The sequence below is a fragment of the Callospermophilus lateralis genome, chromosome 15 (assembly GCF_048772815.1).
Source record: "Callospermophilus lateralis isolate mCalLat2 chromosome 15, mCalLat2.hap1, whole genome shotgun sequence".
Taxonomy (NCBI): domain Eukaryota; kingdom Metazoa; phylum Chordata; class Mammalia; order Rodentia; family Sciuridae; genus Callospermophilus; species Callospermophilus lateralis.
In genome coordinates this window covers 69,134,132-69,151,848 of record NC_135319.1, presented here as the reverse complement: position 1 = coordinate 69,151,848, position 17,717 = coordinate 69,134,132, and the positions used below count along the sequence as shown (strand labels likewise).

At 43.0% G+C, this 17,717-nt stretch overlaps 1 protein-coding gene and 1 non-coding gene across 10 annotated transcripts in view; one reads left to right on the top strand and one right to left on the bottom strand.

Moving 5' to 3' along the window:
• The window catches only part of Sufu (SUFU negative regulator of hedgehog signaling), a 111,883-nt gene extending 96,342 nt beyond the window's left edge, over window positions 1–15,541 (bottom strand). For all 9 annotated transcript variants that reach the window (XR_013088780.1, XR_013088779.1, XR_013088781.1 and 6 more), the window contains exons 1-2: window positions 15,196–15,541; window positions 10,734–10,868 (exon numbers count right to left, since the gene is read on the bottom strand). Coding sequence is in view for 6 of the 9 variants with exons in the window: in XM_076834420.1 (XP_076690535.1) it covers window positions 10,734–10,868; window positions 15,196–15,377 (317 nt within the window). In the remaining 3 variants the exon portion in view is untranslated. The remainder of the gene's footprint in view (window positions 1–10,733; window positions 10,869–15,195) is intronic.
• Window positions 11,893–11,965, top strand: Trnat-agu (transfer RNA threonine (anticodon AGU)). Its single transcript has one exon. It is a non-coding gene; the product is annotated as a tRNA-Thr (tRNA).
• Window positions 15,542–17,717: the final 2,176 nt, after the last annotated feature.

Sequence of the window (17,717 nt, the reverse complement as noted above, 5' to 3'; positions counted from 1 at the left end):
CTTTTATTTTTCATTTTAAGACAGGGTCTTGCCAAATTGCCGAGGTTGGCCTCAAACTTGAGATTCTCCTGCCTCAGCCTGCCCAGTAGCTGGGATTATAGGTATGCACCATGGCGCCTGGCTTACTGGCTACTTTTTGAAAATAACTTCAGTTAAGGTTGCAGAAGCCTTAACTTGAGAGATGACAGGATTCTGTCACCTACTGTCCATTTGTAACATCTTGCTATTACCTTGCAGGACACTGTCTTCTCTACAAAGTTGCTTTGACATAGAGTTCCTGGTTAATTCTATTCAGTTATGATCATACCACTAAATCAAGATAACTTTAACTTAGGTGCATAATTTTAATAGAGTTCTCCAGTGCTCTCTCTGAAGAGGGTGGAGAATCCAGATTGCCTGGGTTTATATCCCAGTTCCAGTGTTTACTTACTGGGTGGATATGTTCCCTAATATCTTAGCACCTCAGTGTCCTTACCTAAAAATTAAGGAAAATAAATCCTACTTCATAGTTATTCTGAGAATTAAATGAGTTAATTTAATTTATTTATTTAAGCTCTTAGAATAGTACCCTGTATAAAATAAGGGCTGTGTGTTCCACTATCACTATATGTTTTAAGTTTCTTGAAACACTGGAGATAGCCCTATCTTCTCTCTATAGCCCAGGGAAACAGGCAAAACCAAAAGCTGCTCCCAGTGCCTAACCTCATTGTCTTCTTCCTTCCTGGGACTTCAACATCCTACATCAAACCAATGCTAGGATTTTTAAGGTCAGTGGTTTGGAGAGATTTTTCCACTGTACGCTTACACAAACACATCATCTTGTCTGCTGTTCTGCCTGTACAAGGATTCAACATAGCTTTGTTGGTGGGTGTACTGCTGTCCTGGATAGCAGGGAAGCCAGCAAGCTGCAAAGTTATTTGGAGGAGTGAGGAGATCATCCCTCAGAGAGAAATGTCTGGAGTGCTCTTGTCAGAGAGAACAGATTCAGAGATTAGAACTGAGGTCCTGAAATAGAAAATGAAGTAGAATTAGATACCTCAGAGGCAGGACACAGGAATGTATTTAGGAGTCAAAGGGCAAAGGCTAGAGTTGGAACTTCTAAATCAGAATGCTGGAAAAGGAAGATTCTGGCGAGCCCAGACTCTGAATGTGGTAGGTATGAAGGTCACCCACCATTCAATGTAGAAAAAGTCATGACCTAGAAAATGGGAGCCCAGAAAGGTGGGTCAAACTGGGAAAAATCCTGGGATTGAAAGATCAGATCATGGGAAGCCCATAAATGCTTCCAAATCTCTTCAAGGAGGAAAAAGAAATTTCTCTGACACTACTCTGGCCTGGCATTCACTCCCTAATCATAGGCCTCTTGGACTTTTTCTTAAGTGAGTCAGACTAAGCCCACTAGAGACTCTTTCTAACTGTCCCTTAGCACTGAGGGTCTTTATATTGGAGAATTTGGAATCCAAAAGGATAAGAAAATTCATGCTGCAAATGAAATGTTTTATAAAGGATGAAGTCACACACCCACACAGATCTGCCAGAGCCCCCACAATGTCTTAGGTTTTCCTGTGGCTATGAAAAAAAATGAATTATCCTTAACATTTTAAGTTCAAAGATCTAGAGGCTGAAATCCAACCCAGAGTGGTAGCTTTGGCATCAGGGAGAGCTTTAGGGACCCTGCTAGCCTCTACCCCTTCTGGGCTAAGATCAACAGTATCCCACTCTTTTTATGTGGCCCAGATCCATGTCCTTAGCAGAGAACACCAGTATTTCATAAAGTCATCCTGAAACTAAACACCTCTGAGTAGAAAGGCAGAGGGACCAAGGCTTCTCGAGCCTGCTGAACCCAGCCAGGAAACACTGGGATCTGACATCTGCAGGTGGCTTAGTAAGGTGCTCCAGTGAGAGCTGGGAGGAAACCACAGGCCCAAAGAGAGGAAAGATCTGTGGGGTACTATGGTGCATGCTTGTAATCCCAGTGACTCAGGAGGCTGAGGCAGGAGGATTGCAAGTTCAAGATCAGCTTTAGCAATTTAGTGAGACTCTGTCTCAAAATAAAAAATAAAAGGGGCTGGGGATGTGGCTCAGTGGTTAAACACTTCTGGGTTCAATCTTCAGTACATCCCCCCACCAAAAAATAGAGGGGGGGGGAGGGAGGGAGGGAGGACAAACGAGCCAAGCTCTCAAATAGATATTTATGGTAAAAGCAGAATTTCTATTGGAAACCCTAGGGAATGAAACAGTATGTTAAAAAGTTCCTACAAACTTCGAGGAGGGAAAATTAGCATTTCTCAACTGTAAGGGACCAAGGCCACACTAAACAAGTAAAGAAGTTAATCTCTGTCCAGTGTTTTAATAAATAACTTATGTAGTGCAGAGCCCAGCTAGGAAGAACAGGAAGGGAAAAGGAGAATCTCCACCAACAGAATGGAAGCAGCCACAGTAAGCTGGCCAGCAGCAGTTCCAGCCCCCAAGAGACTCAGAACAACTTCAAACTCCATTGGGCATGCCTACCAACAAGGCAGTATTTGTGGGACAGGGCCTAGATCTCATATGGTGGTCAGGTGTGGCCTTTACCCATGTGCAGCATTTGGGCCAACTCCACAAAAAATACTGTCTTTGGAACTACCCTGATTTGTACAACAGATGACCTGCTCCAGTGGAATCCCACCAGGGAACTCAGCCTGAATTCACAAACACACTTTCCAATTAGCCAGTCTCCTGTGCCTTGGTTAGGGGCCCTGTATGGTTTTTGTCCAGTCAGAGCTACTGGCTATAGCAAGGGCAGCCAGAAATCCACAGAGAAGGGCACTGAAGCCATTTCTTCTGCATCCCCATGGATCCCCATATTCTATCCACAGCTGCCTGGCCATAAAGGAAAGGCCAGAACTGCAGGCTTCCAACGAGCACTTGGCAGCTGAGGCTCAGCTGTCTGGCATCTACCAAGTTGAAGGACTTGGTCAGGTCAGTAAAGCACTGAAATCAGTTGTGGGTAGCCTCTGGCTTCCTAGAAAAGCCATCTGCTCTTCCCTATGGCTACCCTGAGCCAGAACCTGTGCCATCTCTCTAACTTCAGAAATAGCCTCTTCCAGACCTGATCCACTCAAAGAAATTAAAAGCAGAAGGGTGGTTACCCAGGCCTGGAAGAACAGCTGGGGAAAGTATGGGGATGGGGTTGATCAGTGGGATCCAAGTTGTAGTTAGATAAAAGCAAAAAGTTCCGTGTGCCACTATATACTAGGGTGATTTGTAATATATATTTCAGAAAGCTACAAGAAAGGATTTTGAATGTTTTCACCATAAAGAAATGATAAATGCCTGAGAAGATAGATATATTTAACCTGATTTAAACACTATACAATATATAATGTATACCATATATTATAATTTTTATATATGAGTCAAAAAATAAATTTATAGCATTCCTGGGAATAGAGCTCAGTGATAGAGCATGTACCTACATGCGTGAGGTCCTGGGTAGGATCCTCAGTACTCAAAAAAATAATAATAATTTATAATCCCTAGTATCTAAATGAATAAGTAAATAAATAATTTAACTTAAAAAAAATTTTTTTTTTGGTACTGGGACTTGAACCCAGGGGTGCTTAACCACTAAGCTACATCCCCAGTCCTTTTTTATTTTTTGAGACAAGGCCTTGAATAAGTTGCTGAGGCTGGCCTTGAACATGAGATCCTCCTGCCTCAGCCACCCCGATCATTGGGATTACATAAGTGTGCCACAGAGCCTAACCAAAAGGTTCTTTTGGATCCAACCAAGTGCTCTCTTGCCCTGTTTCCTTTAGAGAATGAGCAAAGGGAAAGAGCCTGAATGGAAACGGCCAAACCACAGCTCATAATCAGTTTGCTCTTCACCCTTCCTAGGGTTACCAGGACCTCTTTCCTGAGCAAGAAAAAATGCAGAGGAAAAATATGCAAACCTTCTGGCCTTTCTACGCTCAATAAGCTGTGAAAAAAAAGAGAAAGATCCTACTAGGAGGATGCTATTAACTGAGTAAAATGGAAAGGCAACATGGTATTGTAACTAAGAAACCTTGCTTTGGGATCGCCAGACCTGGCTTTTTATTTACTAGCTGTACAACAGCTTCTCTGAATTAAATCCATCTATAGGCAAGAGGTAATAAGAATTTCCCATGTAAGAATTATTATGAGGAAACATAAAATGATATATATAGAGAGAATTTAGCACTAGCTGGGTATAGTGGGTATACCTCGGTATACTCCACAACTTGGGAAGCCTGAGGCAGGATGATTGAAAGTTTGAGGTCAGCCTCGGTAACTTGGTGAGACCCCATCTCAAAATAAAGGGCTAGGGGCCAGGCATGGTGGCGCATGCCTGTAATCCCAGTGACTTGGGAGGCTAAGATAGGAGGATCACAAATTCAAAGCCAGCCTCAGCAACTTAGTGAGGCCCTAAGCAACTTAGACTCTATCTCTAAATAAAATATAAAAAAAGGGCTGGGGGTGTGGCTCAGTGGTGAAGTACCCCTGGGTTCAATCTCCAATGCCAAAAAAACAGAAAATAAATTTAAAAACAAGGCTGGGGATATAGCTCAGTTGTAGAGCACCCCTGGGTTTAACCTGCAGTACAACCAAAAAAAAAAGAAAAAGAGCCTGAATGATAGCAAAAACCTATTTGGAAAGAAAAAAAAAAGGCATGCTTATATTATTAAAGAAAAACAATCGGGCTAGGATTATGGCTCAGTGGTAGAGCACTTGCCTAGCATGTGTGAGGCACTGTGTTTAATCCTCAGCACCACATAAAAATTAAAAAATAAATATGTGTCCAGGGCTGGAGATGTGGCTCAAGCGGTAGCGCGCTCGCCTGGCATGCGTGCGGCCCACGTTCGATCCTCAGCACCACATACAAACAAAGATATTGTGTCTGCCGAAAACTAAAAAATTAATATTAAAAAATTCCCTCTCTCTAAAAAAAAAGGTACATGTCCATCTACAACTAAAAAAAATTAAATGTTAAAAAAAAAAAAAGAAAGAAAATCAATGTCCCATTCCTTTCTATCTCCCAATCACAAGAGATAACACAGAACATTGGGGTTTTGAGGAAAACCTATTTTGATTTGAACTTCTCATTAATCAGCCTATGTCCTTTGGCAAGCTACTATACTTTTCTCAAGTATACAATTAAGGAAGATAGATGAGATCAATGTTTCCACAGTGTGGAACTTGTCTATGACAACAAATAATACTTAGATCAATTTACAAAGTAAAAAGTTCCCTTTTCGGTTGTCTTTCAATTTTTCTGATCCTATAGAGGGGATCTCTATTTGGTGTCCAAATATCTTTTCTTTTGCGGGGGTAGGTACTAGGGATTAAACTTGGGGGCACTTGACCACTGAGCCACTTTACCAGCCTATTTTGTATTTTATTTAGAGACAGGGTCTCACTGAGTTGTTTAACACCTTGTTTTTGCTGAGGCTGTTTTTGAACTCGTAACCCTCCTGCCTCAGCCTCCTGAGCCACTGGGATTACAGGCGTGCACCACTGTACTATGGTGCACCGGCTAGAATGTCTTTTTTTAAAAATATTATTATTATATTTTTTAGATGTAGGTGGACACAACACCTTTGTTTTATTTTTATGTGGTGCTAAGGATTGAACCCAGGGCCTCACACATGCTAGGCGAGCGATCCACCTCTGAGCCACAACCCCAGCCCTAGAATGTCTTTTTAACACCTTCACCATACTTGCTAATCTCTTGAATAAACAGAAATCTGGCTTAGAACCTTCTGCAACAGGCAGAATTAAGCTATGATTTAAAAATGTTGCTTTGGGGGCTGGGGATGTGGCTCAAGCAGTAGCGCACTTGCCTGGCATGTGTGCGGCCTGGGTTAATGTTAAATGTTAAAAAAATAAATAAATAAAAATAAATAAATAAATAAAATAAAAGTATTGTGTCCAACTAAAAAATAAATAAATAAATAAAAATGTTGCTTTGTTTTCATTGTGTTTATTTCCATAATTACCTTAAATTACAGGAAGTGATATTAATTTTCACACAGAGTAGCAATTTAACTTTATTTATTTTTGATACCAGGAATTGAACCCAGGGGTGCTTGCCAACTGAGCCACATCCCCAGCTCCCCATATTTTTTACTTTGAGATAGGGCCTCACTAAGTCACTGAGGCTGGCCTCAACTTGTGATCCTCCTGCATTACTGGGATTATAGGCGTGCGCTACCACATCCAGCACAATTTAACTTTTAAAAGTCTATCTGAGGGGCTGCTGGCACTGTAGCTCAGTGGTAGAGCACTTGCCTAGCACATATGAGGCCCTGGTACCACAAAAAATAAATAAATTAAATAAAGATACTGTGTCCATCTATAGCCCCAGCCCAAATATTTTTTTTTAAAAAAGGTGTATCTGGTAAAAATGAATCCTAATATTATGTATAATTACAATGTACTAATGGAAAATATGGAAAAAGTAAAAATTTTTTAAAAAGAGGTATATTTATGTCAGTTTAAAAAAAGGCCTGGGTGTGGTGAGACATCCCTGTAATCCCAGCAACTTGGGAGGCTGAGGCAAGAGAACTGCAAGTTTGAGGCCAACCTGGACAACTTAGCTAGAACCTGTCTCAAAATAAAATTTAAAAAAAAAAAAAAAGTTTTTAAAGGGTTGAGGATTGGGCTGGGGATATGGCTCCATTGGTAGAGTGCTTGCCTCGCATGCACAAGGTCCTGGGTTCAATCCCCAGCACCACAAAAACAATCAATCAAACAAATAAATAAATAGATGGCTGAGGATATAGCTCAGTGGTAGCACTCCTGGGTTCAATTCCCACTACTGCAATAATAAATAAATAAAAGTGAAAATATATTTATATCAGTATAAAAAAAAAAAAAAAGGAGAGGACAATTTAAAAGCAGCATAAAAAGTAACAGGTAGCAAAACTGTGATGGTGGCACTAGAATTTTTGAAAACAGGTAGATTTTGCAGTCCTAACAGTATTGGTACCCTGAAAGGAAAGGCTGCAGATCACATTCTAAGCCTTCCTGCAAGGTTCCTCTTCCACCTCTACCATGAAGCCTCTTCCAACACAGTGGCCTGATTAAAAGTCACTCCCTCCACTGTGCTCCCAGATCAAGTTCTACACCTGTGAATTTAAACATTTATTAATAGCCATCTCTTTATATTTCCCTCTCCTCTAGAATGTGAGCACCTTGAGACAGGAGTTATATCTTGCTATTTTATCCATAAGACATCTATTATGATGCTCTTTGTCTGACACAAAATAGGTGCTTAATGAATATTTGCTGAAAAAATGACCTAACACTTCCCCCCAACATTTTTTGTTGTTGTTGTTGTTAAATGAGAAAACAAAAGACAATGAAAGAAGAACATTGTCAGAGATCCTGGTGTCATAACTCCAATCCAGCACCTCTTATCCCCTACACTGGGTAGCAGAATACCTTTCTGACCTCAGCTTCAAGTACTATATTAAATGAGAATTCAGTATCTTTTTTTCTTTTTTGATACTGGGATTTAAAAACAGAGGCACTTTACCACAAAAATTACACCCCAGTCCTTTTTTTATTCTTTATTTTGAGACAGCGTATAGCTAAATTGCTCAGGCTGGTCTTAAATTGGGGATTCTTCTGCCTCAGCCTTCCAAATCTCTGAGATTAGAGGTGTTCATCACCATGCCTGGCTTCATTAACCCACTTTAAAGAGATCTCATCACATACAGTATTTGGAAAAGCAAATCATTCTTCAAGAAATTTAGCATTTTCAAGAAGAAACCAGTCATACCAGCACAAGGCAATTATAAAGGCACTTTTGACAGCATAGAATGGAACTAGGTAAATATCTGAGGACATTCCTTCCATTTCCTTCTAATGGCAGATGTAATGCTAAAAAATACTAGTCTTGAAAAATAGAGCTCACTCTTGTCATAAATGACATATGCGTATCAGAACACTTCATCATAAGGAAATTATATACATCTAAGGGAGTAGTATTAAAATAGGAAAAACAGTAAGGAAGAGCCTATTTCAAATTCAGAGGTTGCCCCTATCAAAATATGGACATTTCTCTATTACATTTAGCATGTTTTGGGGGGCTTAGGCAAGTACCTAATAAGCAAGTAGACTGGAAGAATCTTTAAGCTACATAGGAAATAGTATTCTAACTAGAATAAATCTGTCAACAAAAGGTACAGGCGCTGGATGCAGTGGCGCATGCCTGTAATCTCAGCAGCTTGGGAGGCTGAGAAAGGACAATCAAAAGTTCAAAGCCAGCCTCAGCAAAAGCAAATCACTAAGTAACTAAGTGAGACCCTGTCTCTAAATAAAATACAAAATAGGGCTGGGGATGTGGTTCCATGGTTAAGTGCCCCTGAGTTCAATCCCCGGTACCCGCCCCCGCCCCGCCAAAAAAAAAAAGGTACAGGCCAGCTATACTAAATAAGTCTCTGTAGGTTCTTATTAAAAATATAAATTAAAATCCAGCATAGTTTCTTTATTCACCACACCTATTTACTATTCTATCTCCATTATTAATATTGTAATGCAGGGTTCCCATTCGGGGATGATTAAGTCCCTGTTCCCAAAGCCTTTTGCTGATACTACAAAGGATCCATTGGAAGGCTGAAAAGGTAGACCCAGATGTTGCTCCCAACATGTAATCAGTAGGAGATGAGGCCTGGGCCTCTGAGCTTAATAACAGGGTTAGGCCTATAGTCAGAGTTGGTATAGTCCAGTGGTTATAAGCTCAGACTTTGAGAGAGAGTCAGTTTCTCCATCCATAAGAGGGAGACAATAGCCAGATACAGTAAAACATGCTTGCAATCCCAGCAAATTGGGAGGCTAAGGCAGGAGGATAACAGCAATTTGGTAAGATACTGTCTCAAAATTAAAAAATAAAAATAAAAAGGGTTGGGATGTGGCTTAGTGGTAAAGCACCCCTGGGTTCAATCCTCAATACTAGGGGTAGTGGCAGTGGGAAGAGTATATGGACTCTCAGGGCTAGGGAAGTAGCTCAGTGGTCACACACTTGCCTACTACTACGTGCAAGACCATGGGTTTGATCCCCAGCTTCACAAAAAAAAAAAAAGAAGAAGAAAGAAAGAAAAAGAAAAAACAAGGATATGGATTCTAGAGCAAGACTGTCTGCATTCAAGTCCTGGCTCTTCCAGTTAAAAGAACTTCTTTGTGTCTCAGTTTCTTTATGTGCAAACCATCTATCAGTTTTATAGTGTTAATGTGAAAATTAAATTCAATAGTAACATATAAAGTCACTAGGAGAATAGCTAGCCCCTAATCACAGTACTTAATAAATGTTATCTTTTTTTTTAATACTGAGGATTGAACCCAGTAGCCACCATTGAGCTATATCCCCAGCCTTTTTTATTTTTATTTTTTTATCTTGAGAGATAGTATCACTAAATTGCCCAGGCTGGCCTTGAACCTGCAATCTTCCTGCATAATCCTCCAAAGTGAAGGATTACAGGTGTGTGCCACTACACCTGACTGTACTGTTACTTTTTATAATGATTCCAATTACAGCTGTTATTTTAGAGAACTTAATACTAACTTGATTATATTTAACTTGGAATTAAAATGAAATGTGTTTGCTTTCTCTAAACACAAATTAGTTAATTATAAAGGGAAAGAAGGGTGGTAGGTACAATGTAAAAGTGTGCAAGGCAGCAACTGGAAATAGACCAGGAGAAAACACATGTTATGGATAATCCAAGCACAGATTATGCAAATATAAGGGAAGTAGGTAAAACTGGGTGCTACGGCACACATTTATAGTCCCAACTTCTTAGAAACCTAAAGTGGGACAATCCCTTGAACCCACAAGCTAGAGGCCATCCTGAATAAACAAAGCAAGACCTTGTCTCAAAACAAAACAAAAGGGCTGGGGATGTGGCTCAAGCAGTGGCACGCTCGCCTGGCATGCGTGCGGCCCGGGTTCGATCCTCAGCACCACATACAAACAAAGATGTTGTGTACGTCGAGACTAGAAAATGGATATTAAAGAAATTCTCTCTCTCTCTCCCTCTCTCTTAAAAAAAAAAAAAAAACACAGAAAACAAATAAATAAATACATGAAGTAAATAAGATGGATAAAGGGATAGATAAATTTATTTGTAAAAAAGCAAACACAGTAAAAGGTTAATGGTGGAATCTGGATTGTGGCTATATGAGTGCTTGTTGCAAAATCCAATTTTGCTTTGTGTGTTGTTTTTTTTTTTTAAGAGAATTTTAATATATTTTTTTTATTATTTGGCGGACACAACATCTTTGTCTGTATGTGGTGCTGAGGATCGAACCCGGGCCGCACGCATGCCAGGCGAGCACGCTACGGCTTGAGCCACATCCCCAGCCCTTGCTTTGTGTTTAAAATTTTTCATATTAAGCTGGTCGGGGTGGGAGAAAACAGAGGCATCAGCCCAAGTTTTGAGTCAGAGCCACGCTGCCTATCCTCAAAGCCCAAACCCTATAGCAAACTTGGAAAAACCTAATGGTTTTGGAACTCTTGCTCATCATCAATACTTTCCTACATCAGAGGAGCAGTGCTCAGGTGCTAGCATACACCACCACAGCACAAATAGATATAAGCAGAGAAGTGCCGCCTGAGAAGTGTCAACCTCACAGGATTGACATTATCACCCCTACTCAGGAAAACCTCAGAAATAAGGCTCAAGGATAAGGAATGGCAGGTGGAGGGTAGACTGATGGGATACACTCACTCATGGACTCTGTTGTCACCATAGAGATCACTCAGGCCAAAGCTGATGTAGTGCCAATGCTCAGGAATGTTGGCAGAAGGGCTCCCCATGTTCCTGTACATGCTAACATAGTCCAAGGGGTCTGGGCCACCCAACCTGAAAAAGACAAAAGACAGGGGTGTCAGTATGATCCTGGAAACCAGACAATGTCAAACTGAGGGGCTCTGCTTTGCAACTCAAAGGCCCCATCCTGGAGGAATCTGGGACAAAAGATAACTAAGGGGAGGCTACACCTCTCTGAGGATGAGACCAAGGGATAAGCAGCTGAGGCTGCCCAATTCCCCATGTACAAGAAGCTCCATTCTCTTACCTCCAACAGGCAGGGACTCTTTTAGAAATAAAACAGACTGGGTGGTTGCCCATTTTGTTTTCTCCTGTTTCAAATTACTGATCCCAAATGGGATTGGCAGGGATTAACTCTTCTTCTATGGTGCCTGTAAACATGCCAAGCTTCAAGGCAAGAGGTACATCAGTCAATCAATTGGCCTCTGTTGAATGACCATCCGGAGCATCCCCAATGGGCATTGTTCCTGGAAGCAGAGGCTCTGCTCCAGTCCTGCCTCTTAGACAGCTAATTCCTGAAAGACTATATTGTGCCCTATGTTAATTACAGTTTGTTCTAAACAAACCAAAAGCCTCTAGTCCAAGCACACCCTGCGCTGCACCCCATAGACCAAAGCTGGTCTTTTATCATTGTAAGTGACAAAGGCCAAACTTAGGCTAGCAGAGCTCTGCACAGAGCACTGCAGCAGAAGCAGGCTGAGCCCTATGAGTGCCTGCATCCCGATAATCCCAGGAGACTGCTGCCTCAAAGAGAGAGCTGGGACATTAAATGACTTGGGGCCCTGAGGACCACATTAAATTTCTCTCACAATTTCAACAGAGAATTGAGGAAGAGATTCAGTCATTATTTCACTCTGAGAATTTAATTCAATAAAGGTTCCCTTTAGTAGCATAATTAGTGCTTTAAAAAAAAAAAATCTTCAGAATGGACAGGGACACTTGGTAGACTTGAAAAACTGACTAAATGGAAACCATCAGCAGAAGGAAGTCTGCATTTAGCCACAAACGCTGCTTTTGAGCTGCCTCAAATACCTGACCATGGGAGGGGGGGGGGAGCTGGGGTTGTGGCTCAGTGGTAGAGCGCTCCCCTAGTATGGGCGAGGCCCTGGGTTCAATCCTCAGCACCACATAAAAATAAATAAATTAATTAAAGATATTGTATCCAACTACAACTAAAAAATAGATATTTAAAAAAAAATACCTAACCATCCCACGGGCTGCAAAAGCTTGCTGGCTCCTGGGACTCTGATAGAGTGTACTCTGCAGGTGTATTAGTTGCTGAGGGGAAACTAATGACCAAACAGAAGACACAGGCAGGTAATTCCACTATGGGTGCCAGTATCATGCAATTTTACACTATTTAAAACCAATAGGTTGGGCTGAGGATGCAGTTCAGTAGTACAGCCCTGAGTTCAACACCCAGCAGCGTGCACACACACACACACACACAAACACACACACACACACACACACACACACACAGTGGTACTGTTTTATCCTCTTTGATAGGATATAATTTGCCTTTGTAGAAATCCTCATTTTTTTCTGCTAGGAAAGATGTTATTTATAGAACTTATAAGAAAGTTATTGCAAATAGCTTAGAATCTCAACTGAATGAGTTAGGAAAAGGGAAAAATCTTCCCTTTTCCTAACTCATTCAGTTAGGATTTCATGTGACTAATTCCATGACTGGGTTTAGAAAAGTTTGCAGGGGGAAGGAAGAAAGAAAAGGATAGATATCCCTGGAAGAACCCCATTACAGCTGCAGAACCCCAGAACAGATGGAGGTGACTACAAGTCCCAGATCTGCTCTAGTTTCTTGCTGCAAATTCCCATTGTTGCCCCTCCTACAGCCTAGGACCATCCAGCAACAAGCAGTGAAACTGTGTTCACTATTCCCTGCTCCAACTGCCACACCACTGCAGTACTCCTGCCCACCAAGTTTCCCAGGAGGATGCCACATTAAGAAAAAATTTACTAAGAGTCAAGGAATGACCAAGTATCCAACAAAGTTAGCCCCTATCACCAAGCTATGAGTGTTCTATTCTAATACTCAGACTCAGGTGAGTATGTGGAAAACAATCAATTTTGCACTTGGAAACAGATATTATCCAGGGGCCCAGAGTATCCTTCACCTTAATTCCTCAAACATCTGACTTTTCTCCACAGGGCAGTTGCAAGATTGGCATGGAGCCAGGGCACAGGCTCTGCCTTTTTGCTTTGATACTTGCTAATCAAAGTCTCAGTTTTCAACCACAATGTCCCTGTTGGTCAGGGACCACTTCCAAAGAGCCACCCCTTTACTGTAAAAATAATTCCAAGGCACCCTGGGCCATAGCCAGACCCAGGCAGCCTGGATCAGTCATCCTCCTACAAGAGCTAGAGAGGATGATGCAAAATATAAGGGATATAAATTAATTTCAGTATCTTAATTTTGTAAATTCCACCCCTCTCCCTGAATCTTAGAAAGAACCACACACTGAACTATTCTCAGATTTTTCTGCATCTAGGTGGAATTTCTAATTTCACAAAGTGCTACACAATCCCCCTTATTTGAAATTGCATGCTGGCCCATCTCTAAAGATGGCCTGGCTAAAAAGCTTGCTGCAGGAATTAAAAATACTGCTGTGTTAGTAATACTAACTGTTCTTAGTTCTTTGCATGGTGCTTCAATACCTTTTACACACAATTCTAACCCTGATGACCACTTAGGGACATAAAAACAGTTGCCCTGTGTAGGGATTTCCCACTCTCAAATGAGACCCGAACAAAAAACATGCAGAGCCAGCCCTACTTTTCTCATGACACAGACAAGTTCATCACAACACAGTTAGATACAGAGGTGCAATTAGAACAGGTGATTAAGTTAGCAAGAGCTACTTTCCATTCAGAAGCACTCTTCAAAAACTCCTCTCACCTAAAGAACAATTTGCCAGAGAAAACTGGTCTTCCCGCCACACTTCCTCTGGGCTACCAGGACAGAAAAGGGTGCTCCCTATGGCTCCTCCTTAGCAGGTGGCTGATTTCCAGGCCCTTCACAATGTCAGCCTTCTCCACATTCTCTCTGATGGCCTGAGCCCTGTACAGCCTAATGACTGTCATCTCCAGAGGCAATAAGAGATGGTCATGCAGAAGACTCAGTCCTAAAAGGAGAGGTAGCCAACAAAGACATCCACTTCTCCCATCAGATCTACTCTCTGCCATCAGCCAAGAAGCTGCCTGAAAGACCTTTAGTACCCCCTGAAAGAGGACTTTTAAAACAGTGTCTGCATGAATGTGGTCTTGGACAGATTCAACCAGTTCCTCAATCAACTTTTGGTCCACAAAGACCAGAGGACAGGCTGTTTTTCAGTCTTCATAACACCTGTTTTGTCTGAAGGCTGAAGTAAAAACAGATTTCAAACAATGGTACACTACCCCAAGAGCAGCCCATCAGCAAAATGGCCCTTAACAGAGTGACTTGAAGGTTACCCTGGGCTTCCCAGTGAAACTGCTGCCTCAGTTCTAAAGCTGTGGAGAAGAAGCTCCCTTTAATGTCCCGCGGCACTTCTTTCTTCCCTGCCCATGAACCAGGTCTCTCCATTATTTACTTCCCACTGGAAATGGGAAGCTGAGGTTCCTTCAATCCTGAGTTAAACCATGGCTTTCTGCTCCCGCTATTCACTAACGTCTCAAAGCAAAGGAGCTGCAAAGCCAAAAGGAAGTTCTGCAGAGAGAGAGAACTGTGCAGAGTAAGCAAAAAGTTTATCAGGAAGAGTTGCTCCATCAAACTCAAAAGCAACAGCTTTACATTGATACGACTCCGGAGTTCATCCCGAAGGTATCAAAAGGAGACCTCTTCTTCATCTCCTTACAAGAACAGCGCTCTCATCTTGCTCGGCTTGTAACCCAAAAACAGTCCCAGGACCCCCAGACTCGCTCGTAGCCCATGCTGTGTGAGCTTCTCCAGCCTCGCTCCTCCAGAGCCCTCTAATATGCTCCCCAGGCCCCGTCTCGCCTCCCCCATCCCACTTCAGCCGCCCCCCTTGGCTTCCCCTCGCCCACTAAAGGTGCCCCCTCCTTTCACCACGTTTACAATTCCCTCTCATACCGTTCCCCGTCTGCTCCAACACACATCCCCAGTTCTCACTCTGTTCTCTTAATCTCGGTTAACCCTTCTCTACCCACAGGTTCCGTTAACCCCTTTGTCCCCATTCCTAACTTCGGCCTTAACTCATTCTCTCGCAGCAGGAAGCCCTCCTTCCAAGTGCCTTAACCATTCACCTCCCTTCCACCTCTTCCCACTCCCGCAAATTACTTCGCTCCCGGCGCTCTAAGCCTTCCCAGCCCGCCACTGTCCTCCCCGCGGCCCTGGGCATACCAGTACTTGACGATAGCGGTAACCTGGAGGGGGTTCGGCTGGTCAGGGTAAAGGCGGCGGCACTCTCCGTAGATGGCGTGCAGTCCCGGGGGGAAGAGCGAGGCGAAGGCCGGAGGGGCAGTAGGGCCAGGGGCCGGGGGCGCGGTGGGGCCGGGGGCGCCGCTAGGCCGCAGCTCAGCCATCTGGGTGCGTAGGGCACTGTGGAAACCTGGGAGGGCGGAGGAGGGCGAGCGTACTGACCCACCAGAGGGCTGACTCGGTGGGTGCGACTCCCGGTGGCGACGGGGGCTGCAGCGAGGTCTAGCTCTGCGCCTGCGCACCGTGCACTGTCCGCCCAAGCCGTCGCCGCCTCGGAGTCTGCCAGAGTGTGCCTCGGGGCCGCAGGGAGCTCGAGGGGGCGGGGGGCGGCGCGCCCTGTCCTGGCACCTATTGGCTAACGTTTTTGCCAATCACAGGTGGGGAAGGCGTGAATTGACAACAAGCTCCGCCTCCCTATCCCTGTATCCCAAGGCTCTTGGTCTCCCTCTAGTGTTAGGAGGAACCCTGGTTTAAATAGGGATAAAGCATCTTTTACAAGTGCTAGGGTTCCACGAAAGCACTGGGAAATGCGTCGACAAAGTGCTTGTCACTGTTTTGCTGGCATGCCTGCTGACAGTTTAAACACAAATCTAAAATGGATTGGTGCATTCGTTCGTTTGGCATTAGTGTTAACAGATTTTTTTTTCCCAATGCTGGGGATCATACCTAGGACCTCCCTGGCCTTGGCTTGTTATAGATTATAAAGCTTAATATTCACTAGTGCTACTGATAAAAGAACCCCTGCAACTTGAAAGGAAGAATAATCCAGAGAAAAATGAAGTAGGCTCTTTTGAAAACATTGGACACATAACTTCTCTTCACCTCCATTTTCTCACCCATCAGGGTCAATCCAACTCATAAAAATTAAAGAGATACTGGTGCAGTTCCCAAACCCTTAGACGTTGTTTTAGTCATCCTACCAGTAGTTTCAAATGCAATCCCTAGCTGGGCGTGCTGGTGGTGCACCCTGTAATTCCTGCAACTCCAGAAGACTGAGGCATGGAGGATCGCAAGTTCAAAGCCAGCCTCAACAATTTCCCTTAAGGTCTACTTAAAAGACCCTGTTTCAAAATTTAAAAATAAGTGGCTAGGGCTGTGGCTCAGCAGTAGCACACTTGCCTGGCATGTGTGAGTTGATTCTCAGCTCCACATATAAACAAAGGTCTCTCAACAACTAAAAATTTCTAAATGTGCTTCAGTGGTTTAGTGCCCCTTAGTTCAATCCCTGGTACCAAAACAAAACAACAACTCAGACAATGTTTGCCTGTAACAAAGTGTACCCCTATTCAGGAAGAAGTGTGAAAAGAAGTGACACTGTATAATGTTCTTTTTTCTTTTTCTTATGCCCTATATTTTTCTTTGTTTTAGGAATATGTTTTTCCTCTGTGTATGTTTGTTTACTAGAATTTCCTTTGAGTGTAAGATACTAGTGTTGTAGGGACAAAGGAGGCAAGGCACCGAAGATAGCAGGAAACAGTTTTATTTGGCTGCAGCCAGGTTCAGAGGGTACAGCCTTTGCTGTAATCAATCAATCCCCTGAACCCCGAGTTCAGGGAGTTTCAGAGTTTTATACCCAGTGTGTAAGGGGAGGGGCTCAGAAGTTCACAGTCTGCAGAAGTTCACATAAAAGCAGTTTTTGCTTTCACTGTTCTGGGCAAGTTAACTCTTCAAGGACAATACCTGAGAAGGGGAGAGCTTTATCTCCCCTTTCTTTCCTTCCCCTGCCAGCTGTTACCATGGGCCCATTTGTAACTTATCTTAAAAATGTAGACATCTCTGTGAAGCCCAGCTCAAGGCCAGAGGCCTTGTTTGCACATTTCTTTAAAGTACTATACTGGATACATTTGTGAAAACTAGTAAGGGGGTGTCCAGCACCTGGAGTGCTGGTATCTTCTCGGCCAGTGGCCAAGTAAACAGGGTGACACGAAAATAGGAAGTTTATCTACAATGGACTCTTTTGCTGACAGTCCTAAAATTAGCCATGGTGAAGAGGGCTTTTCTGTGGAGAAAGGGGGTGCCACTTCACTAGGAGATGTTATATACTTATATACACAAATAAAAATATAGAAACCTAAAATTGTCCAAAAGAAGGGATGGGGAGCCAGGAGTAGAAGCCCCTTATCTCAGCGTCTCCGGAGTCTGAGGCTGGAGGATCACAAATTCGAGGCCAGGCTCATCAATTTAGCGAGGCGCTAAGCAACTTAGGGAAAGCCTGTCTCAAAAAGCTGGGGACAGGCTGGGGATATAGCTCAGTTGATAGAGAGCTTGCCTTGCATGCACAAGGCCCTGGGTTCAGTCTCCAGCACACACACACACACATAATAATAATAATAATAATAATAAAGCGGAGGGCTGGGGCGGACTGAGGCTGTAGCCCAGTGGTAAAGCGACCCTGAGTTCAATCCCCTTACTATAAAATGATAATTTAAAAAGGGGTGGGTGGG